Source organism: Lactuca virosa, chromosome 3 (assembly GCF_052849685.1).
Source record: "Lactuca virosa cultivar CGN04683 chromosome 3, Lactuca_virosa_CGN04683_v6, whole genome shotgun sequence".
In the NCBI taxonomy this organism is placed as follows: Eukaryota; Viridiplantae; Streptophyta; class Magnoliopsida; order Asterales; family Asteraceae; genus Lactuca; species Lactuca virosa.
This window is the reverse complement of record NC_136428.1, coordinates 110,718,525-110,745,807: the sequence shown is the minus strand read 5'-3', so window position 1 is coordinate 110,745,807 and position 27,283 is coordinate 110,718,525. Positions and strand designations below refer to the sequence as shown.

The 27,283-nt window shown below is 34.5% G+C and overlaps 1 protein-coding gene across 1 annotated transcript; it reads right to left on the bottom strand.

Moving 5' to 3' along the window:
- Positions 1 to 2,635: 2,635 nt before the first annotated feature.
- LOC145166368 (amino acid transporter AVT1I-like) lies at positions 2,636 to 4,936 on the bottom strand. The gene is made up of 3 exons (XM_079085322.1): positions 4,783 to 4,936; positions 4,092 to 4,699; positions 2,636 to 3,429 (listed from the first exon to the last, which is right to left on the bottom strand). Exons 1-3 carry the CDS (start codon positions 4,904 to 4,906, stop codon positions 2,908 to 2,910), a joined length of 1,254 nt encoding a protein of 417 aa, XP_078941448.1. The 5' UTR covers positions 4,907 to 4,936; the 3' UTR covers positions 2,636 to 2,907.
- Positions 4,937 to 27,283: the final 22,347 nt, after the last annotated feature.

Genomic DNA, 27,283 nt, shown 5'->3' with positions numbered 1-27,283 from the left:
TGTTTTGACTTCCAGAATAAACTAGGACATTCTTCCTGAATGACCAAGTTATTCAAACTATCCACAGTCGGTCATATGTTGGAAGTAGATATGAATCAAGACTGTCATGGGTTGGCTTGTAGAGGTCTAAGATGTTGGACAAAGCGGTGCTACAACACTCATGAGTGCTCATAAGTTCTGAGTATTGGATTCAACCCACGCTCATTTGAATCACTTCATTGATTTTATCACGAGTGATCATGAGACGATAATATCTTATATTCTTAAAACCTAGAGATATGAGTTGTTACTATGAGTTGGTTATACATTGATTGCACGAAAACGCATTGGTAACTCCATGTTATAAAACGTGCCTTTGTGTATGATTCAACAAGTAGTAGAACAAGCCATATGAGTCGAAGTTTTTCCATTCCTTTTACCTTCGGGATAAAAGCGATATCTGTGGGCCCCTCGATGATTTAGCAATGATACATGTGAGTGCTTGGCCAAGCCAGGACTGATTTGATTTGTTCAATCAGTCAGTCATCATAAATCGGAAATCGGGAAACAACAAATGGACAGAGAGAATGATTGATAATCCATGTCTCAGTCCATATGATATCTAGAATGGAGGAATATATGATCCCTTATCTAATGGACAAGTCATTGACAAAGGTCAGAGTTCATCGGTAAGGTCAGAGTTCGACAGAAGCTTTTAAGAGCTACGATTGCCAGTTGGTTTTTGAAGTCATACTCAATAATAGTTTTAGACTTATCCAAGTGGGAGACTGTTGGATTAATGTCTAAGTCCATAACTATAATTGGTAAGACTTGACCCGACCCGGCATGGTCCATTTTGGTTGCATGGCATCGGGACAACTGGATAGACAAGATGAGGAAAAAGGATACTAGTGATTTATATTAATATATTATAAGTTCTAATATATTAATATATAATCATATTATTTAATTAGTATTGATCAAGATTTAATTTATAATTAATTAAGTAATCAAAAGGAACTAATTAAATATGGACTCTAAGATATATGTGTGTGATGGGCCAAGTTCATTTAGGTTGGGCTAAGCTTTCATGGATAGTCCATGGAGTGTTTAACCCATGGATCATATGAAATGAAAGGTCATGGGTATTAGCGTTTAACCCTAATATCCACACTATATAACGATGTCCTTGGTTGGTGAAATGGGCACTAGTGTGTGTACACAAAAGGGCAAGGCCGATTTCACTAGAGAGAACCAAAGTATCCTTATTCTCAAGGTTATTCCAAGTGTTCATGGTGTTGTGTGAACCATTTGAGGTGTCACACTTGGGGCACTAGGCACTCAAGCTTCATGAAGACAAGTTACATCAAAAAAGGTATGTTTTCTATCTATTTTATTACCCAAGTATATGATATTTGTATGCTAGTATAGGGTAATATCTTGGAAACTTCATATTTGCATGTATAATAGAGAAAACATAGATCCAAGGTATTTAGGGTTGTATGTGCACCATAGGATGTTGTAGTATTCTAAAACCCAACAGGATCGTGTAAAAAACTTTCTGAACTGATATTTCTACCCTATGCCCAGGTTACCAAAAATTCAGCCTAGGATAGCCCCAAGGGGACACTTATGAATCTAGGCACAGAAAAAGCCAATTTGCTAGAGAATTATGAGTTCGTATGAAGAAAAATGAGAGCGAAAGGTATATACCCCTTCAAAGAAGTGATCCGCTTATATATAAAACGAGATGTAGGGTTTCGTTTTTAGGGTTGACCGTCATGGGTTACTTTGGAAACAAGTGAAGGGAATACGAAATTAATGAGGAAAGCAATGGTTTCAAAAACTGAAGATCATAGTTAGTTTTACCATAATCGCCCTCAAGAATTCGATTTTCCCAGCCAGGAGCTCTTCCCCTTGGACCTCGCTAGGGGCGTTGCCCCTAGACCTTTCCAAAGGGGCACTGCCCTTTTGGAAACCCCGAACCCGGGGGCACTGCCCTCGGACCCCCAGCTTGATGTCGAATTGGCTTCTAGTTTGATCTTATAAATGCGTGCACTCTGCACATACCCAAACATATATTAAAGTACAAATTACGAAGCCTCTTAACTTACAAGTAAGTTCCAATTACACAAGATGTCCCGGTGACACTAAAATCACCAACAAGATTTAAGTTGGTTAACATAAGTCATATTAAACTTAAGACCAAAAAGAATTTTATTGATCATATTATACGTCATGCATCATGTCAGTCAATAATAAATATAGAGTGCTACTCTACGTATCCCCCACTAACATAAATTGTCAAATCATTGAGGTAAACACATATTATTCTACTCACAACGGGGGAGGGGATACACATATCAATTTAGGGGTACATATAGAATTACCTATATATACAATTTGTACTGAGGCATTCAAGTCTCATATAGGAAGAAAAGTTTATAAGAAAATTTCAAAAAAACAATTACATCAAATAACATCTTGGGCTTCATTAATATACCAACTTTAAACTTTTTAATAAACTAATATTATAAGTGATATGAGCTAACTAATAATGAGCAAGTTAGTATCATAATAAATAAGAATAACTTTTTTTGGAGTTTAGGTTTCAACTAATTAACTATGTGATTATTTTCACTTAAGTTGGGAACCATTTTTCTGAACAGCAGGACTATTATAAAGAACTAACGAGGAGCTAGAAAGGATCAGTTACAGTTGGGGAAAGACAACATGACCCAATATGTTTATGTTACTTAAGTTGTGAACCATGACCACAAAAAGGAAAAACATTGGTTCAGCTAACCTGAAACTTGATACTATTTTCGGTTTTAGATATTTGAACGACTGTAATGGTTAGTCACTTATAATCCATACAAAAGCCCCTTAATTAGAAACTGGAATTACAGGGAGGATATCGAATTCAATTCATTTAGTTTTAACCTCATTCATAATGTTTGTTAATGCCGTATAAGTACCCACCACTGCAACAAAAGTTCCAATAAACAAGATCATCAAAATCAGCATCCTTTCTGTTCCAAATTTCTTGAACCCTGTTGTGATCTTCCAATAACATAAACATGGAAATATTATCGACACATTAATGCCCAAAAATGCACCCATAAATGCCATCACATAGCCAAAATAGGGGACCAACAATGCCACAAAGACTGTGCTGGTCACTAGACATGTTCGGATAAGACAACTCATCATCTTGCTTTCTCGAAATGGAAATGTTTCTTCTACTGATGTCGCGATCGGTGCTATAATTAACGCGTATTTGGTTATGGGGTTCATCAATGTCGTGTAAATTGCTATTTTTGAACTTATAATTTTCGTGGGAAGATTTAGCGTTACTTGTGATGCCAAGTGTTCCCCAAACATCAAGTAGCCTAATATCGCCATGGATCCATAGCCTATGGTGCTTAAAATAAAGCAAACAACTAGAACCTGCAATCATAGATAAATATCCTAAGAATATATATGTTATTTTATTTTTAATATTCTTTTTATTAATATTTATGGAGTAACGTCGATTCTTTCGGTTACTAATTATGAATTTAATACCCTTCATTCCTATTGATCGAACATGGAAATACCTTTCTGCAGTAGCAAGGTAAAAGTTTTAGTACGTATAAGATGATATGAAATTTTGAATCCATATAAAGTTATAAACATGAAAGAAGTAGGATAGGAACACTATTAAAAGGACCATCCAATATATATAAATTAGTAGCAACGTCAGTGGGGCAGTGTGTCACTGTATTGGATTTATGGTTTAAATTTTTTATCATAGAAATTAATCCACAAGCTTTCAACCTTGTTAAAAAAAATGGTTTAACAATAGAGTGTAGAAGGGTAGTTTTGTCTTCACAAAAAAAAAAGAATGAAATTTAAAATTTTGGCCTCACCGCTAGAAATGATAAACTAATTCAAATACGGATTTTGACGGAATTCAGTTCTATCAATTTGTGAACTAAACATATTATCGAAGGAATCTTTCATTCCAACTCCTTCGAATTCTGCTAGAATCTACAAAACAAACACACTCTTTGGGTTTTTTAGTTATTGGGAGAACAGATTTAGTCATCCAAAAAAAAAAGAATACTAACCTTGGGGAATTGGGACTTGTCCTTCATGGAGTTGCATAGTGTTGGAAAAACAGCATGACCACAGTAACAAAAGGTAAACAAGCTTACGGCAGTTGGCAACCCATTCCAATTCCAGAGTTCCCCTCTCTCATGGAATCCAATTCCATCAAAAGCACCACCCCAAAACACAGCCAACACCAGAATCACCGATGCAATTACCCCGCCTGCAGAAACATATGCCAATACCCCCAAATTTCTTAACCAAGTTGTAGGCAATACCACAAGAGCAGTCCCCAAAACAAACCCTTGTTTCCCTCCAATTTTCATTCCAAAAACATCAAAACTTTCCTTTGGAAATAGCTTGTGTAAATTGTCACCTTCCATAATTAGAAACTCAACTGCCACCAAGAAAAGCTCTAGGTACATGAAGGTCGAAATCATCGCCCTCCCTTTTCTCCCAAATGCCACGTGGCCTATGTCGGGGTACGTTTTGATGAGGGAATCTGAATCCATGCATCTTCGAAGAAGTAATCCTGTGTAGAAACATAAAAGAGCTACCGAGAGTAGTAAAATTATGCTTAACCAACCACCTTGTGAGAGTGCATATGGTACGGAGAGTATCCCGACACCTAAAAGTGAAAAGATAAGATTTTAGTTGAGATATATGAGATCATGCATAAGCAAATTACAAACTTTTTGTGGGTATATCTACCAGATAAAGTGTTGACTCCATTGAAGCATGTTCTTAGGAAGGTGGTGCCTTTGGTTGGTAATGGTTCATGTGACTGTGAATGTTGATTTTGGCTCTCCATTCTCCCGACATTGTTGGTGTCCATTTTTGGTTGGGTTGGGACTCACAAGTATTGTTAGTCTGTACAAGAGGTTGAGAATTATTTATAAAGAAAGTCGCAATAGTTAATTCAAGATTATGTGGAAAGTTGCCATGACTTTAAGATTCTCTTGATTTGGCTTATCCTTTTATTTACCTATTGTTTTTGAACAAAGGCCCTATTTAAGTTTTTTTTTTTTTTTTTTTTTTTTTGATGATCGATAGATCCCAGCGGTTGAAACCACCGACCGCAACCAACCCTCTCCACTGCCACCTATAACAGCTCCCGGCCTCAAGCGACAATCATTCTTTAAATAATAAACCACGTTGGTTTGTGTTCTAGACTCCCCACTTCGCCAATGGACCACCTTGATAGTGGTAGGAAACTTATAAGAAAGCTTACTCATAAATTCTTAGACATTTCTAACTATAAAGCGAACAAACATAATTAACCCTACATTTTGATTGCGTTTGTAATATTCCCAAGTTTATAGCAGTTTGTTGCTACCCTTATAAGTAAAACTATAATTAGAGTTGTCAATAAATAGCTAACAATTTACAATCCAAACTTAATGCGACTTGAAGTTACATATTCACTCATCAAAACAGTTGTTGGAGGTATGTTGATGTGTACTATGATCTTGGATATTGAGATTAGATCATGTTAGACAATGTCCTTAGGTATCATATTTACCCTTAATATCTTGGGTGTGACGAAGTCCACACTAGGATAATCAAATCGAAAAACAACTCTAATTTTAGAGTGATGATCCGTACACAACACTTTTTAACCATACATAACAAATTATGTTTTATACAGTTGTACAATACAATCATCTAAAGCATAAATTATTGTGTATGGCTAAAAAATGTTGTGTACAAATCAAAAGTTGAATGTCTAATTTCGCATAAGGTTAGTTTTTCTAGAATCATATATATATATATATATATATATATATATATATATATATATATATATAACATGTAATTTTTCAAAATAAAATTTGGTTTCTAAACTATCTTATTCTTTAAAATTTCTTTTCAACAAGTTCATAAAATATGATATATAATAAACCTTCAAATATATTCTTAATTTGAAGAATAAAAATTTTAACGTCTTAATTTTTATAAAAAATTATAATCATTTAAACAAAATGCTTGTATCCTTAATAATAATATTTATGATTTCTTTTACAAACTCTCTCTAAAATTGTATGACCAAATCTCAATCATTTGTCTTTTAAATTTGGCTAAAATATCTGTTATATTTTATAAAAACTAATACTTCTTAAAATTAAAATATGAAAATTTCAAAAACTTATTTCTCATTCTTATGCTTAAAACTATAAACCTTTGTCAGAAAGTTCCAAAATCTCGTACATAATTATAAAAACAACAAATCATCTCGCAAGATTCTGACGATAAATCAAATTAAATCTTAACCTATATATATATATATATATATATATATATATATATATATATATATATATATATATATATATATATATATATATATATATATATATATATATATATATATATATATATATATATATATACACACGCGCGCACACACACACTGTACTATTGAAATGGATAAGCATAGGGATGAGCGTGGGACGAAACCGGTACCGACCCGTACCGTTCCCGAATTCCCGAAAACCGAATTTTATCGAAAGTCAATCCGTAGTACCGAACCGAATTACCATCATCGGTACCGGTACCGGGAATGGTACCGGTTTTCGGTACTAGTACCGGTACCGGTGGTACCGAATCCCGAATTTTATGTATTTGGAGTACCGAGTACCGTCCCATATTTTCAAATTCGGTACGGTTCGGTACCGGTTTCGGTACGGTACCGGTACGGGATCGGGATTTGGGACAAACTGCCCATCCCTAGATAAGCATCAAGAATGAAAATTATGGGGTGATTAGCAACAGTTTGGGACATACACTTGCAGTTTGCCTTCGGTACAAAAGATTCTCGAAACTGCATCTCAGTAGCAACTTTCAGTACTTATGGGGGTGTTGCCCTTTGAACTCCACCATTAATCATGTCCGAGATCAAACTAGTTTATACTAGTGTGTACTCTTCACATCTTAACTAGTATACAAATATAACTTAAATCCCTTCCGTAGGTAATTTCTAATTACCTAAAATATTTGATGACAACAAAATCACCAATAAATACAAATGTTTGGTGCTAATTTAAAATAATCAAGTTAAAATGACATGGATTAATATAAATGATACACGCTAAGCATAACATCAAACGTATTTAAAAAATAAGGTGATATGATCCTAAATTTTATTTTGTGTGGCTGATTTATCGTTTTATATAGTTTCATCCTATCAAATAACAAGTTTAAGAACATATTTAATATATTTAGTGACCATAAAAAGTTGTGTACTTGACACTTTAGTGGATGGGTGACCATCATGAGTGGGAAACTATATGGTCAGCAAAAGGAGATAGTGAAAATGAATAGATCACCATTTATATTCTTAACATATAAAAGGAAGCAATATTTCTGGTATATGTATCCCCATTTATATCTTCAGTTCCACATTTGTCTGGTATCTGTATCCTCATTTGTATCTCCAATTCCATGCACATAGTTTTGGTACAAACAACTTTGTATTTGGTATGGTGGTATGGCCCCTTTTGCAGACCCTCATTTTTTTTTTGTTAGCGTTTATGGGGATAACATTTTTATCAAAGGAATATATATATATATATATATATATATATATATATATATATATATATATATATATATGCCTAGGTTATTCTATTCAAAGTAATTATTGTGTTATTGTATGCATAAATGTGGGACAATCAAATTTAGTTATTTTAAGAAAGTGATTTAATATATATTATTGAATTAAATATAATTGAAAATATCATCTTAATTAATTACAAGGGTAATTTAGTCAATTAATATAGATTTAATAAAGGAAAATTGCATTTTTTAAGGGATCATAGATTTTATTAATTTTAAAAATCCGATTTTACGTATTATAATTTTTTTAATTCGGACATTCTGACAGAATATGTTTATTAGTATATTCAAAGATAAAAATATTCTTGAACCATAAATAATAAAGATATTGTTGAACCTATTTCTTGATCATGAATTTAAAAACTTCTTGTAGAATAACAAATCCTTGAACAATCAATTGAAGAATAAAAACAAAAAACACATTATTTCTTATAGAATACGGGTAACAATTGTTAAAAATTACATTTATTGTTAAGGAATAAAACTAAAAAAAATCAAAACGGGAAAGAAAACATCAAAATCTAACAACGACTACTACATTCTAAAAGAATAATGTGGTCCGTTTCAATTTTGTGCTATGTTCTTCAAGCATCAACTTCTGTGATTCCAACAGAATTGGAATTCGTCTTTCCATTCCAACAGAATTGGAATTCGTGATTCCATTCCAATAGAATTGGAATCTCACCAATATCATCCATTGAATCATCTACATAAACACTCTTCCATTCTCTATTCTTTTCTGCATCGATTCACAATCAATATTTAATACAAAAGAAAAATCACCCCTACATTCCTTCTCTTCTTCGTTTTCAGTCAACAACACACCACCGAAGTGGATGTTTTCTAGTGCAAACAGAAGAGATCAGCAGCTCATTTCTCTTCTTCTTCTTCTTCTTCTTCTTCTTCTTCTTCTTTGATTTCTGCCAGAACATCAAGAGGCCAACAACCTCTCCCTTTTCCTTCTATCTTTCCCTATTAAAAGAATCAAACAAACAAAAAACTCCCCTTAGATCATTTTATGCCTGCTTCCATTTTCCTTCGTTGTTGGCTGTTAAATCAGAAAGAAAGGGGGAGCAAGGAGATTACTGGAACAGCCCCCCATCGCATCCCACACATTCTCCGGTCAAGCAAACACCTCCGAAAACCTCACCTGCGTCGCTGCTTCGCTGCTCCTTGTCGAGAGCTCCGTTTCTAGGGTTTGTAATTCGAGAGCAGCTTGAGCTTCGTCGTCTGACTCCGAGTCGGAATCGGAACTTGATGCAGACTAGAATAAAGGGGTAATGGCGGCTGGAGGGACAAGGGTGGGGGTGTCGATTTGTTCAATTTAGGGTTTTCAGAATCGGTTTTTAGATAAAGAGGGGAAAGAGATTTAAACTGGAAATATATCATGATTATAGGGATTATTTTTGGAAGTTATTAAACAAATGACTAAATTACCCTTATTTATTTATTTAATTATTTAATTTTTTATTTAATTTTTATTGGCCCACATTTATGCATACAATAACACAATAATTAGTTTAAACAAATGAACCTAGCTCTCTCTCTCTCTATATATACACACACACACACAAGACTCATGTATTACATGAGTTTATTTAAAAAAATAATAAATATGAAATTTTAACAATTTGAGAAGTTTGAATTTATAAGAAAAATGAGAAAAATTTTAAATTATTAAAATTAATGAAACTTTAATACATTGAATACATTACACATATAAACTATTTCTAATAAATACCTTACATATATATTACCTTACATATTACATATGAAATTTTAATTTAATAAAATGAAAAATACATATTAAATATGAAATTTTAATTCTAGAAAATGTCATGTGTCCAAATGAAGGAGAAGATGACATGTGACAAAAAAAATTTTATTTATTAGGGAGGATATATATATATATATATATATATATATATATATATATATATATATATATATATATATATATATATATATATAGTAATAACCATTAAAATAATAATAAAAAAAAGATATATATAATACAATAGAATAATCACGTTTTACATTTCATTACAAAATGATCACCAAACTAGCTAGTGAAAAAAATCCTCCAAAGTTCGTGATTTAACTTTTTTTTGTCAACACAAATATTGATTATAAGTCAAAATTCTTTAAATCAAATTGTATGAACTTTTAAAAATCTTTTCTCATGGAAAAAGTTTTCTGAGTATAAATATAGATCAACTTCAAGAATTTGGAAGTTTTATGAATTCTACAATCCTTATACTTGTTAAAACATTTTTTTTTTGTTTTGCGCCTAAAACAAAAGTGTCGCCACAGATTATCCCCAATTGAAATTATCATATGGGATGAGCTTTAGAACCGGATCGATTCGGAACCGGAACTGGAACCGGTTTTTCTATATTATAAGAACCGGAAACCGGACCGCCGGTTCTAGCGCCAGTTCCGGTTCCGGTCCCGGTTTTTCGGTTATTTTTCAAACTATAACCGGTTTAAATATCATAGATGAGATATTATCTTCGGGAGCTTGTAAATGATTCAATATTTAACCAAATTATGAATTTTTACATTCTAATTTAAATTACAAACACTAAATTACATGATGAAAAAAGAATTAAGTAATTCTGACTTCATATGAGTGAGTTATGCGCATTTTAAAAACGGGACAGATTTCAAAAAAAATGTTGAAACAGAAAATACGCAACATATTGTCTTCCGGGGTCTATAATTCATTCAATATCTATCCAAAATATGTCTTTTTATAGTCTAAAATGAACTACAAACACCAAACTACATGCTGGAAAAAAATTAAGTAATTCCGACGTCATATGAATGAGTTATGCTCATTTAAAAAATGTGACAGATTCAAAAAAACAAAAAAATTGTTGAAATAGAAAAAAACGCAGCATCGATATTCTTTCTTTCGAGGCATGTGTCTGATTCAATATCTAACCAAACATATGTTTGTATAGTCAAAAAAGAATTACAAACTTCAAATTACATGTTGAAAAAAAAATCAAATAATTTCGATTTCATATGAGTGAGTTATGCGCATTTTAAAAAAACGGGGAAAATATTAAACCGTTTCCGGTTTTTAGAACCGGGACCGGTTTTCATACAAATGGAGAACCGGTAACCAGACGTTGTTACCAATTCCGGTTCCGGTCCGGTTCCGGTTCGATTCCGGTTCAGTTCTGGTTCCGGCGGTTCTAATGCTCATCCCTAAACCCATACATGGGGAAGACTTCGCAATAGAAAGTGAAATTACACGATTTCAAATTGTTGACAACCAAACCTTTTTTTATACCTAAGAGGTTGTTTGGAGAATCTTGATTTTTAAAATGTATGAATTTCGGATTTAAATTTGGTTGGAACATATGAATTGCTATGCTGAATGACAAAAATGATCATTTTACCATTTTGTATTATCTTTTGCTTAGTTCAATGTTTTTGTTTAAAAAAATAATTGAACCGGCTCTTTGAATATATATATATATATATATATATATATATATATATATATATATATATATATATATATATATATATATATATATATATATATATATATATATATATATATATATGAACAATACAAAATCCAAATGAAACAAAAATATTTTCAAATCCATGAAATAATACTAAAATTCAAATAAAATCGAAACATAAATATTTTCAAGACACAACACACAAACTATTCGATTTTGTTCTTTCTGAAATTATCCAAATCAATGGATTTGTTTGCTTAAGCACGGCACACAATATTTTTAAACACAACACACAAACTATTCAACCATCAGTTTACCAATTTGATTGTCAACATCCATTTGCACAAAGATTGTTTCACCTGAACATATAAAGAAAGCAATTCCAATAAGACGCACATTTAGGCCAACTAACATCAGTCTAAGAAATTATCCATTGCTTAACTCTTTTTATAGCCACAACATGAGAGTGATATTGATTTAGCAATCAACCATACTCAACAACTACAATTGTTATAAACCACAACCATGTTGCATAACATGTAGAAGAATTCTCTTGTTATATATATATATATATATATATATATATATATATATATATATATATATATATATATATATATATATATATGAACTAATGATGATGCTTGTGGTTCATGGACTTGGGTATCATTTGTTAGACCATTGGTGGTCAAAGATGAGGGGATTTTCCAACATAACATGTAGAAGAATTCTCTTGTTGGACTATTGTAACTCTCTATTAGTTACATTTTTCTTCCACCATAATAAATAGTAAAGCTCAGCGAAAATAGCTAAAGAGCAAAAAAAGGCTCAAACCAAGTCCTAAACTACTTGAAGCTCTTATGTTCTTTCCAATCACATAACAAGAACTGAATAGTTTATTTCTGACTGGGAATTTCGCAAAACATACATTGGTGAACCTCACGGTACTTTTCACAAATGGTTGGCGGGTATGTGAGTGAACTCATACACCTTCATTTTTTGAATTTATACCCGCAAACATAAACCTACCTTTATGACAAGTTATAGCTAAATTTAGTTTCCTAAGAAATTGACTGTGTGTTTACACAATTGATTGAGTGGAACATTGGATTATATACTCTAGAATAAGAGATGCAAATAAAAAGGATAGGGGATGAAAAATCATACAGAGGCGGTGGAGGGGTTTGTTGCCACAATTCACAATTTTAAAATTTGAATCTCGTGACTTTCAAAAGAAAAAAAACTTGCCAATGTCGAAGACTTTGAGGGAGCAAGAGGGGTTCATTACCGGCAGAGATGTGGCACAAGAAAAGGTGTTGGCCATCAGATGTGGGAAGTGGTAGTAGAGGGTTACAATTATGAGATCGGAGATGCAGTTGGAAGGACGGTTTGGTGTTTGTGAAAGAAAGAGAAGAGGGAAATGAGTGGAGTATCAGGGAAAAAGAGGAATATGCATTCTTTTTTTTAATCCAGACACATCCCAATATCTGGAAAATTATGAGGCATCTCACAAATCAGATCCATAAATTCAGATGTTACCAAATAGTGTGGATCTTAAAAAGAATTGTGTCTTAATTTTCCAATTAAGAGGATACCAAACAAGGCCTAAGTATCTAACATAGGGTTCTTGAAATAAAAGAGAAAAAACATTGAAACTAGCAAACCATATAAGGTAGTCAACATCACTATATGCACTTAACTCTATAGAATAAGTTGATTTGAGAAAAAGGCTTTAAAAATGTGTGCCGTAAGGATATCTTAAAATATAAAGAACAACTCATCGTTGAATAGTAGTAGGAGTAGTGATAAACTGGCTTCCTACAAAAGTATGATACAGACTCAGATCTAATAAACGAACACGATCAGTCGAAGAATATTGGCATTTATTTTAAGAGGTGTGTCAACAATCCTATTGTTAGAGAGTCGTGGACGTTCAAACACATTAGTATGTATTTCATCTAAGAATAAAAGATAACCCTTTGGGATTGAGCAACCTCAACACCCAAAAAATAATATAGCAAGCCCAAGCCTTTCCTAGCACAACGGTAAGCCAAGTCATGCTTTAAACACCCGATACCATCATAGTCATCACCGTAAAAAATCATGTTATCTACATATAAGGATAGGAGAATTTGGCATGCAATCATAATTATCATAGATAATTTATTACACCAAGAACAAGGGGTTTGTTTTATAATGTATAGAGATTTTATAAGTCGAAAAATTTCACCCGGATAGTGAGCAATACCTAGGGGAGGAGTCATGCAGACATCCTCGTGTAGATCACCATTCAAGATTGCATTCTTGACATCTAATTGGAAGATATTCCATTGACGAATAGAAGGGATTGCTATGAGAGTATGAATAGTCATCATTTTTTCAACTGACACTAAAGTCTCCTCATAATCTATGCATACTTTTACTAGTATCCTTTTGCAAGAATCTTAGCCTTGTATTGTTTAACGGAGCTCTAAGACTTGGTTTTAATCTTATATACCCAAAAGCAATCGATCATATGTTTTCTGGGTATACGGAGAACCACATCCCACATATAAATATGATAAAGAGTCATAAGCTCCTCAGTCATAACATTCTGCCAAATAGGATCAGAAACAACCTCTTTGTAGGACCCAAGATTTAATAAATGATGTATACTGATAATAAAGAAAGAAAACAAATCTGAATAAGAGGAATAATCAAACTCTAGGAAATTTGTAGTCTGTGAGTATAAGTGGAATTACGAAGTGGTAGAAGATCTAAAGTTTCAAAAAGTGGGGGAGTGCTCCCATGGTTAGGGGCGGTGTCTGGTGATGTGGGTGTATCATGAACTGGGACATCGGCTGTAATGTCATCAATATTTATACCATTAGGATCAATAGCTTGAAGATCTAACTAATTCATGTCATGCAACTAAGTATGGATAAAAAAGAACAATATATGCTCTAGGAAAGTGACATGCCATGAGATATACAATTTCTAACATAGCATATCAAAACAACAATATCATTTCTTACTGATATTATAACAAAAAGATACACCTAAGGCTGTCCGTGGAGACAACTTATTTTTTTCAACATGAGGGTGGATAACAAAACAAGTACATCAAAAAACTTGCAAAGGAATAATCAAGTAACTGGCCATGCATATATATTTTCAAATGGAGACATCCCAAAACTGTGTGAAGTAGAGATCATATTGATCATATAGACAACAGTTAGGAGTGTTTCCCCTTAAATGCGCAAGGAACATCTAATAATAGTCACAAAGATGACATAGTTTGAACAAGACTGTTTCCCTTTAGCAACGCCGTTTTGTTGATGATACTGGCACAAGATTATTGATGTATGGTACCATAAAAACAACATGTGTTATGGAAGCTTTATACACTTTGTCTACCTAAGATTTAATACGAGTTTCTTCTACAATCAAGTTTTGAACAAGTGAATCAACAATGGGAAGAGGGGTACATTAGAGCATTTTTCATGTATTCCTTCAAAATCATACTATAATGCCATAAAAAATTACACCAAATAAAGCTACTCTCTCATATTAATGTAGGGTCTAAAAGCTTTTAACTCATCTAACTCTGTAGCAGATAACTGATCCCATAAATCAGAGTTATCCACGAAAAAATCATGAACAATCATAGTATTATATTGGAGAGCTCGAATATCGGCTCCAATTTGTATTGTTTAACAAAGTTAGACTAAGTGTACAGTCTATCAAAGTTGTCCCAAACTTACTTTTTCGTATCGTACGCCACCTATTGTAACGCCCGCAGATTCGGGCTAGTCAATTTAGAGACGATAAGCGTCGAAAATGACTTTTTGATAGAAGATTATTTAGAAGGAGTAATCTTAACTAATTTGTAGTGTATGTTACAAGGATTCCGTACATATAAAGAACGCTGAAATTCGAGTTATAACGAAGAAGTTATGACTCGTCGAAGTTTCGCGACGGAACCGGCACGACACAGCGCGACGTAAATAGTGAAATTATGATAGAGTGATATTTAGCCTTAGCAATCTAAACTAAAGTTGTAGAATACGTTAAACCAAGAGTGTGCATAAAAAGAACGTCCAAATCTGACTTCATATGAGGAAGTTATGATTTTCCTAAGTTTCGGTATAGGAGTAGACAGCTAAAAACTCGAAATTTAGATCGAGTGACTTTTAGCCGAAACAATCTAAACGAGAATCGAAGATCTTGTTGATAGTAGTTCAACGGTAAAAAGACAGACGAAAACGGACATCGGATGAAGAAGTTATGAATTTTTAACGGACTTTTCCTGTCCCAGCCCGTTAAAAATTAAATATTAAAAATAAAATCAAAACTAGCCAGTGGAGTCTAAACGAAAGTTGTAGAGCATAATTTCACCTACGCGTGGATATAAATAACGTCAAAAACGGAGTTCGTATGCGAAAGATATGAATTTCTGAAGTTAGGAGCACAAACTTCGTGATCTGATTGCGTTCACGACGTGAACTCAGTGAACGACACCTTTCGAGCCTAGAAGACACACGGAAAGCCTAGGGGATGACTAGGATCAAAAGTCACGATGTGAATATACCTGGTTCACGACGTGAATGTGATTTTTCAGCCTATAAATATGAATTGAAGCTCTCCGGATTTGGTTGCCATTTTCTAACCTCTCTCCTATTTTTTTTCATCTTTAAGCCCCTCTACACTGCCCCGACACCCCGGTTACATATCGACACCCGACGCAAGTCCCGACGCCCCGAAGATCCCGAGAAAAAGAGTTTTCGAGCCGAAAATCTGCCCACGTGAAGCCCGGTTTTTGAGAAAACATCTCGGTTTCATCGAAGAATATTATTTTTAGAGCTGAAGTATTGTCCAATAGTCTTCTTAACAAGTGAGTGTATAGTCACTTTCATCTTACACATATATATGAAGTATTTTATATAAAATATGTGCTATGTGTATATATGTTGTTTGTTTATTTGAGATGGGTAGATGAAAGATTGTTTTATACAGATTCTAAACTGTATATGTATTTTATATCTACGAATATGTTGGGTAGAACGTGGGTAGATAAAGAATGAGGGATGAAAGATGATATTGATGTTATTGGCAGCTGCGCCTAATAAATAACATTGGCGGCTGCGCCTAATAAACAACAATGGAAGTTGTGCCAATTAGAGAATAAATGATGTTTTTGGCAGCTGCGCCTAATAAACAACAATGGCAGCTGTGCCAATTAGAGAATAAATGATGTTGTTGGCAGCTGCGCCTAATAAATAACCAATTAGAGAATAAATTATGTTGTTGGTAGCTGCGCCTAATAAACAACATTTGCAGCTGTGCCAATTAGAGAATAAATGATGTCGTTGGCAGCTGCGCCTAATAAATAACCAATTAGAGAATAAATGATGTTGTTGGCAGTTGCGCCTAATAAATAACATTGGCAGCTGCGCCATAGGAAAGGGTTGACTTTGTGCTTATTTCTTAGGTTAATCCTTAGGAATAAATGAACGAGGAATAGCTGATTTCTTACAGTGGGTCCTTATGAATAAAGGATATAATGGGGATGGGAAATTGGGTTGATTGTTTGATGTTTAAACATAATAAATTTATTTATTGTGGGTTGAAAACCCTATATGCTCACCAGGCTCCCAAGCTTGACCCACTCAGTTTATTTGTATCACATGTATCGATACGAAGTTGCTTTACACTGAGAGATTAAAAGAGAAGTAGATCACTAGTGTAAATGAATGTAAGTTCTGTTTATGCTTATGTTTCAGTATTGACGATGACATCCCAAAGTTTTAATATGAACAAAATACATTTCTTCGGAAATGCTTTGATAATATATTTATCATGTTTTTCTAGGAACAAATTCCGCAACACTTTTTTGAAAGATTACTCTGATTTTATTTTAGAAAGCATAAACAAATTGGTCTTTCCTGGCCGAGAAATTTGGGGATGTCATACCTATTAGGTTTTAATTGTCTGAACTATCGAATTCTTTATCTAAGTAATAATCTTAGAACTATCAGTTTTCCACGTATCTAGTAACGTTGTATAATTAGTTGCTTTCTCATTTGACAGTTTGCCTATTACACCGGTAACAATAACCCACATCTGTTTCCCCAAAAAAATAAATCTTCATTACATAACTATTGCAGGTATAGTTTTTGTCATGAACACGAGTACTATTAAATTGAAGATAATCATTTTTTAGAGCCATAATATCAATAATTAAGTGAAACATGTACCTAATACCAAAGTAAAACCAACTAAAAAAAGTGAGAATAAACCCAACAATAAACGATAATGTAACATTCCGATGATGAGGTATTTTCATTTTAACCCTAAGTATGAAGATTATTTGCATTTTAGCCCTTATGCATGGAAAATGTTGCAAAATGGCCCATAGTTGCATTTTTTCTAATTTTGGGTACGAGCTCACGTACGCTGGCGCGTACGTAGCGTACACTGGGCGTACGTGCCCGATCCACAAATCCTAATTTTTAGGGTATCGATCCTATATAAACATCATTAAATCTCCAATGCTCACTCCCTCACCAGCCTCCAACCCTCATTTCGTCCATTGTAACCCTAAACTCTTGTGTATGTTCCTTTGAGCTTGAAAGTGTGTGTTTTTGGTGCCTTTGAAGCAAGGAGAAGAGAGAAGCACCACCTTGGAAGATCAAGACCACATAGATCCCATAACACCTCACCTCCAAGCTTCATTTTGAGGTATAAAGTTCTGAACTTGATGATCATATCACTAGATCTTTTTTGTGTTAAAAGTTTATGCTTATTAGCCCCATATTCTTGGTTATTTTGGGTATGAGCTACCCTAGACCCAATGAGTTGTCCTTCTTGACGTTTTAGGGTAGTTTGAGTGATAAAAACGTGATCTTGGACCTTCCTTTCAGTCCATGCAAGTGTTGAGGCGTCTTTATGGGTTAAGAAATTGGGGTTTTAACTCTTGGGCATTTTCTAGCCATGCAACACCATAAAGTTGGAAACTTTATGGTGAAGGACATTAGTTTAGGGTCAGATCTGCGAAATGGACGAAAAAGGTTAAAGGAATAAGCTCTTAATAGAAGTATTAATGGAAGGCCTCGTACGTTGGACGTATAGATTGGTACACTGAGCGTACTAGGTCAACCTCACGATTCTGGTCAAGGAATGAGTACGCCCCATGTTCAGGCTGAGTACGCCCAATGTACTCAGCTGTGTTGACCAAATTTTGACTTTTGACTTTTTGACTTTTACCAATTTTGACCTAAGGGTAGTTTATGTAATTTGATTGGTATCTGAGATTGGTCATTATTTGGTGTTTAGGTGACCAGTTGAGTTGTAATTCGGAGTTGTGTTCTCTTATAGATCCTTTCATACTGAGAGTTGTACTTGCGGGTCGAAGGCACCAAGGCCGACCCATTGGTTTGATAACCTGTTTCATACTGTTGCTAATATGTTGAGCGCACGGTAGAACTATATGACTATATGATAGCTGATAATAGGTGTTAGACTGGTAGACTCTAGGACTACCTGTGATTATTGGTTGTATGATTTGTTTGTTGAGTATACTTGTTATCTATTATATGGCGACATGTTATGTGCATTGAGGCTACTACTTTGTGTTGTCAGTCAACAGACCGGGGCATTCCAACGAGGAGGTTATGGGCCGGGGCATTCCAACCGTGAGGTTTTGGGTAAGGGTAATCCAACCGGTAGGTTGTGGGCCCAATATGTGGTATGCAGGGCAATCCAACCAGGATGTTGTTGTTGGGTTTTGAGCATTCTAACACTCCTAAGTGTACATGCAACCCTAAATACCTTGGATCTATGTTTTCTCTATTATACATGCAAATATGAATATCCAAGGTATTATCCTAACTAGCATACCAAAACATTGATACATATGAAATATAACAAGTTAGAATACATACCTCTTTGATGTAGAATGACTCCATGAAGCTCGAGAGCCTAGTGCCCCAAGTGTGACACCTCAAATGGTTCACACAACATCATATGCTTTTGGAATAACTTAGAGAGAAATACACCCTTCATGAAAATCGGCTAGCCCTCATGTTCATCTTCTAGTGGCCGATTTTCCCAATGATATGATCTTTATATAGTGTCACAATTAGGGTAAACCCTAATTGTCATGGCTTTCCATTTCCTTGGATCCATGGGTTCAAATACACCATGGAGCACCCATGGACCATCCTATGGGTTTTAGCCCAACTTGATAATCCATGAAGAATTAGCCCACTATACAACTATGGATGATTTACACAATCAACCCATATATTTAATTAGTCTTCTTTTGATCACTTAATTAATTCCAAACTAATTCTTGATCAATACTAATTAAATAATATTATTAATATATTAGAACTTATAATATATTAATAAACCTTAAGTATTATTTCTCTCATTTTAGTCTATCCAAATGCATGATGCCATGCAACCCAAATGGACCATGCCGAGTCGGGTCAAGTACATACCAAATATAGTTATGGACTTAGACACTAATCCAACAGTCTCCCACTTGGATAAGTCTAAAACTATTATTGAGTATGACTTCAAAACCTAACTGGCAATCGTAGATCTCAAAAACTGCTGTCGAACTCAGACCTCGTCGATGCACTCTGACCTTTGTCAATGACTTGTCCATTAGATAAGGGTTCATATATTCCTCCATTCTAGATATCATATGGACTGAGACATGGATTATCAATCATTCTCTCAGTCCATTTGTTGTTTCCCGATTTCCGATTTATGACGACTGACTGATTGAACAAATCAAATCAGTCCCGGCTTGGCCAAGCACTCACATGTGTCATCACTAAATCATCGAGGGGCCCACATATATTGCTTTTATCCCGAAGGTAAAAGGAATGGATAAACTTCGACTCATATGGCTTGTTCTACTACTTGTTGAATCATACACAAAGGCACGTTTTATAACATCGAGTTACCAATGCGTTTTCGCGCAATCAATGTACAACCAGCTCAAAGTAACAACTCATATCTCTAGGTTTGAAGAATATAGATTTTATCATCTCATGATCACTCGTGATAAAATCCATGAAGCGATTCAAATGAGCGCGGATTGAATCCAATACTCAGAACTTATGAGCACTCATGAGTGTTGTAGCACCGCTTTGTCCAACATCTTAGACCTCTACAAGCCAACTCATGACAGTCTTGATTCATATCTACTTCCAACATATGACCGACTATGGATGGTTTGAATAATTTAGTCATTCGGGAAAAATGACCTAGTTTATTCTGGAAGTCAAAACATGCAAAATGAAACACAAGAATAATTGAATCCAATATGGTATCAAAACCTATAAATATAAATAAGACACTTTTATTTATCACCATACTGATTACTCATTATTCATTGTTTCGGTTTTATCAACTTTATACTTGAATTAAAAAACACTAGTTGTCCCATGCTCTAAGCAAGTACACTATGTTTTTCAAAACAATAGCTTTGCCATACACCAAGTATGTACTCTATGTTTTCTATGATCCTTACTCTATGAAATAAACCAATTGAACATAATTTCAATGATTCTAATTTCACACTCCCAAATCCTTATCGAAAAATGTGAGAATTTCAAATTCCTATCATTTATCGAAATCTGTTTAGACTTTAAACTTATATGCACTAACCCTCTTGTAATGTTTATGCACAAAGTCACAAAGACTTGTCAACATACATTACAGAGTATTCCAATGGAGATCAACTCCATGGAAACATCCTTCTTGCATTAAGTTTTTCTAACCTTACACAAATTGAATAACTTCCACCTATGAAAACATTTCCATATTCCCATTTTGACTATCACTTCTGAACAAGAGTTGCCTCTTTTCAGAATATGTCAATATGGTCCTTCCAAAATTAAACACTATACTTCCAACTGACCCTGAACAACCAATCTTTGGTAAACCGTAGATTGTCCTCGACAACTGCTTAATCCTTTTAGTCATATCCAATTCTAGACCTTTTCCCTTCTTAATGCCCCAGGAATTTGGAAAATTTTAGAAAGGATGAATATTATAGCACATGCAATCGATCCTATATCCGAAGCATATGGGACACGATTCATGATGTCTCACATAAAGACATGATAGTAGACCAGTCCTTTTGCTACAATATTTCTATTTGCCAAGTTCTCATAATTCAGATTATGAAAAGGGATGCCGTAATCATAATCAAATTTTAGAACGCAAATAATAGACCCATATATAGAATTTCCTTATGTTGAGTCATTCCAACACAAAATTCACATATATATATATCCTTGACTAAAGATGATTAAAACCGCAATCTAAGCTTTTAGAATTGAAATGAAGTATAATTTCCTCTCCCTTAATTATAGCAAAACAACTTTTCAACCCCTGCAACTCCACGAATTGAAACTTTTGTTTTCTATAATTAACATTGCTAACTTGCAACCTTTATCATAATTATCATGCTCCCACTAACATGATGATTATTAGCATAACACTTATGCTCCCACTAGCTTTGACATGTACTCAGAAATCAGCTGGACTTCTAGAAATCAATACTTTATTGACTGTCTTACCAAAGTTCAGACTTCTGATACGAGATGCTTTGATAAAACTTTATCAAAATCATACACCTTTCCTTAAATAGCATGCATGTGTGTCTAAACAATTTTAGAACTGTGAAAAGGGATGTCGTAATCATAGTCTCAATTGTTTAGACCTTTTGCCATCTGCTTCAAATCTACTTGGTGGAAATGTTTCCTGACCATCATTTTCATGAATCGGAGAGAAACCTTATGACCCTTAGATTTTATGGTGTATGTGTTCTTATCCATGTGAATCGTCAAAACCATAGTCACAAGACAAGGATAATGACAAATCCAAACACATATGGACTGAACTTATGCAATCTTAACTTCTTGCCACCTGGCAGTACAGGGCCTGCCATTGCTTCCAAGTTGTTATGCAACCAATTGAGAACTTTCAAAACTCCTATGCAAAGCCAACTTTAACTGGAATGGGCACAGAATATGTCAACACGATAGGTTATTAACCTCAAGTCGTGTGCTAGTGAAGAACCTCAGGTTTTATTCTTGATTAGTTCTTGAGACTTTCAAGACCTTTAAGACTCCCACTGTCCTCTTGACATATAAGACTATCTTGCCAAATATTCAAGAGATAATGCGGATTCTTTATCAAGATAAACACTTCACACAAATGGTCTTAGTCGGTCTTTGTTTTATCCAAAACATCACAACTTACCAACTTCAAATGTACAAGAGTAGAAACCATTTTACTCTTACATTTGACAAGTGTTATAGACCTTCTTTAAGATGTGTCACTCAAGTTACAATCTTGGAGCATGATTCTAAGAATTGTTTTTGGAACAAAGTATGACTCATCTTCTTAGATTTAACCATTTCAATAATTCATGACTCCTCTTCTTAGCCATAGGAATGCACTAAGATTTACTTAGAGGACTAATTGTGATATGATTTCTAACTCATTAAGATGATCACAAAACCTGATACTAAAGTACTCTCCCATCTTTTCAGATTTGAGAAACTTTTATCTTTCTGCCTGATTTGATTCTTCTCATTCGTTCTGCCATACATCGAAACTTTTCCAACGTTTCAGAATTATATTTAAACTGGTAAGTATAACCATATTTACTAAAATTTAGTAAATCATGACGAATAGTCTTATCGATTTTTTGTGGTGGACTTGATCAGTGCACAAGAATTGGTACTCGATCCCTTAGTCCTTCACTTGACTTACATATATATGTGAACAAGAAATTAGTCTTAATTTTTCAAAGCTGAAAGTTCTCATTCATCATACTATACAACTTGCATGATTCCAAGTTTCGGTCCAATTGAGAACTTGGGTGATGAGAGTCTTTCCTTATTTGGTAAATTTAGACACTACCACAAATGAAAGAATCAATTTCATATTCCGATGTTGCTATCAATGGAATCATATAAACAACAATTTTCCACAAATGCCATTGTAAGGATATATATAAAATAAATAAAACAAAATTCTCTTTTATTTAAAACTTGCGGAAAAACTTATCCTTACAATGCAAATGCATATGAAAACTATGTTGTTATCTGTTCCTAAACAATTTATCACAACTCTTAAGCAGTAGCTCAAAAATTCTGATCACCGAACCATGCGATCGAAATCTATCTTCGCGATCAGAATCAGCATATACTTCCTTTAAGTTTCTTCACATTTCTTTGATTCTTAAAACATCAACATGTGACCCAGTCACATCATGTAACAAGAATCTCAGAATAGAAACTTAACAGAGTTAGATAGTGGACTTTACCTGAAGTAGAGTCAAACTTCTTGACTTGATCAACCTTATGATCTTTCAGGTAAATAGGCAGCTTCGCAATCAATGCCCCTTCCTTTGGCAAGAGAAACATATGGACTCTTTGGGAATGGTGTACTGGACTATCACAGACTTGCCTTTCTCTTTACCATTTGGTCAACCGAGTTGACTATGGCCAATCCCTTTCCATTGGGAAGCGAAAGCTTTTCTGGATTTCAAGTGTCACCATTTTCAATGTCCATAAAGTTTTGGAAGTTGATCTTCTAATCAAATTTGCTTTACTAGTCCTCCAAATCATTGCTGATTCAGTAGCACCAAGCAAATAGATATGATCATTAAGGTTCATGTCATAGTCTGTTTCATAGTAGTCCCAAAGGAACTCACTATGTGACTTAGAAAGTGATTGAACATCCAACTTTCTCAAGACTTTGACACCCAACTCTCCCGGTTTGTCAATATGTGACTTCATCTCTAAGATGTGATCACACATAGACCTTGCTTGCCATTAGGGCTTGAGTGACCTTTAACTTGTGGGTTAGGGAGAATAATTGGAAGAGGTGGAGAAAGTAAAGTTGCAAGAGATTTGGGAAGATCATAGATGTCTGAGCTAGACATCTTTTGGGAGATATTCAAGATAGTTGATTTGAAGTCCTTAATATAACACCCAATATGAAATATTAAGGCTAGGACCCAACACAATATTTTATAACTTGGAAAAGGGATGCCGTAATCCAGGCTATAAAATATTTGAAGGTAGGTGAATGACGATTCACCAATTTCCACCATGAAAAACGAAATAATTTATTAGGTTTTTAATTGGATTTGAAACTCCTAAATCTTTTGAGATTCATTGAACTTTTCAATGGCATGTTTCAATCTCGAGTGTGCCCTTCAGGTTTTGTGACTGGGATGCCGAGGATCACAAAACAAGGTGTGAAGTAACCATGCAAATTACTTGGTACTCTTAAATGTTTATCACCCAACCGATGTGCCGGTAAACCACACACACTCCACCGGCCTATGATAAACTTTAAGAAACCCTTTACCTACCTTGTTAAATCAAGCTAGTGTGCCGGTAAACCACACGCGCTCCACTAACCGACTTAAGCAAAGTGCAAAGTGTAATTTCATGGGTTAGCACCTTATTCACATTTTCCTAAGTAACTAAGATTGGGAATTAAACAAAGGTTTAGTTACTTAGTATTTATCATTAATACTTTTAATGAAGGGAGAATTATAGTCCTTGTCCTACCTGTTCAGCTAACGACCATCCACTAGTCAAGGAAGCGGTGGGTGAGAGTGGACACCCATTAAGCTGCCATTTTATAAGCAACAACCTTATACCCCCTTATAGACCGGCTTCGTGAATGAGGCCTACTAATGGTAAGACTGACTTGCTCTTATACATATATATTATTAACTTATAATATTATAAAGTATAAGGGTTGAATTTTAACTTTTAAAATTCTAAGGGCTTATCTTGGAATTAAAGTATTCATGAGAGAAACTTTACAAATTCCAAAACTTGAGGGCAAGTTTTGAAAATATTCAAAACCATTTAATTCCATAACTTATGTGTTTAAAGTAGTTTTAATTAAAACTCTTCAAGTTCCATAACTTGAGGACAAGTTATGGAAGACTTTAAACTATTAAAGAATGTAACTCTTCTTCTTTTGTAACTTATGGAACTAATTAAGGTTACACATTTTTATTATTTAATGAAGTGACTCTTGAACCTCCATAACTTGAGGACAAGTTATGGAGTCATAAAACCATTTAATGAGGACAAGACTCTTCATTTTGTAACCATTGGCAACTTTTATGAGTTTTAAGAAACTTTAATGTGACTTTTCATGTAACTTGAGGACAAGTTACACAAACACATTTTAGAATCCACTCTTAGATTAAAATGGATCAAAGACACATAATCAATCAACCTTTTCTATTAATCTAAGTTACTCATATGAACAAGATAATTGGAATCAAACTTTTTCATGTAATTAGCATAACACTTAAACTAATACAAAACATGAATCTATTGACAATTATCTTTGAAATTGGATTAGCATGAACATTAACACATCAAAAACAAGTTTATATGGTCAAAAACAGCTTAGGGTAATGTTCCTAGTCCAATTCCAGCCAAAACAGTCGAATATATGTTGTATGGGGGTCCAACTCGTCGAGTGCATGAACCAACTCGGCGAGTTGGATGCATTTTGCCTTGGACTCGTCGAGTCCTTTCATGGACTCGGTGAGTCTGCTGTTCAGACAGCAACAAAATTCGATTTTTCAACCATTTTTGCAAGTATAACAAGAAAACAAGCCTAGGCTCTGATACCACTGTTGGGTTTTGAGCATTCTAACACTCCTAAGTGTACATGAAACCCTAAATACCTTGGATCTATGTTTTCTCTATTATACATGCAAATATGAATATCCAATGTATTATCCTAACTAGCATACCAAAACATTGATACATATGAAATATAACAAGTTAGAATACATACCTCTTTAATGTAGACTGACTCCATGAAGCTCGAGAGCCTAGTGCCCCAAGTATGACACCTCAAATGGTTCACACAACATCATATGCTTTTGGAATAACTTAGAGAGAAATACACCCTTCATGAAAATTGGCTAGCCCTCATGCTTATCCTCTAGTGGCCGATTTTCCTAATGATATGATCTTTATATAGTGTCACAATTAGGGTAAACCCTAATTGTCATGGCTTTCCATTTCCTTGGATCAATGGGTTCAAATACACCATTGAGCACCCATGGACCATCCTATGGGTTTTAGCCCAACTTGATAATCCATGAAGCATTAGCCCACTATACAAGTATGGATGATTTACACAATCAACACATATATTTAATTAGTCTTCTTTTGATCACTTAATTAATTCCAAACTAATTCTTGATCAATACTAATTAAATAATCTTATTAATATATTAGAACTTATAATATATTAATAAACCTTAAGTATTATTTCTCTCATTTTAGTCTATCCAAATGCATGATGCCATGCAACCCAAATGGACCATGTCGAGTCGGGTCAAGTACATACCAAATATAGTTATGGACTTAGAGACTAATCCAACAGTTGTGGGCCAAGGTAATCCAACTGGAAGGTTGTGGACCCAACATGCTAATTTATGTATATTATACGTTGTGTGGTGGTACTTTGTGGCATTTCTGATATATTTTGGGTTATTTTCAGTATGGTGTTTACGAGAGGATTGGACTCCGGGTCTGTAGCGAGTGGCCAGGATAGGCCAGGGATGACTGATGATCAGATTCAGGAGATTATCGCCACCGAGGTGGCTGCTGCTGTCCTGAGGTCTATGTCAGAGATATTTGGGTCTATCAAGACCGTTATGATTGAGCTTTTTGATGATCGTTATGCTGCACTTTCTGAGGCTGTTGTTGTTGTAGCTACCGCAGTTGTAGCTGCTGTGGGGATTCGAGGGGAGAGGGTTTTCCAGTACCGGGACTTCGACAATATGAACCCCCTGGTGTTCGATGGAGTTCGGGACCCTATCGGTGGCGATGAGGTGGCTATCTGAAGTTGAGGGTTGTTTCTTCCATGCTCTTTCCCTGCTGAACAGAAGGTCAAGTGCGCCCTGAACCTTCTGCGATCAGGGGCAATGGATTGGTAGAGATTGGTGACTGGCTCACATACTCCTATAGCAGAGGGCTGCTGTGACTTGGGAGCAGTTCTCTGAGATGTTCCGCATGAGGTATGTTCCGTAGGTTGAGAGGGAGAGG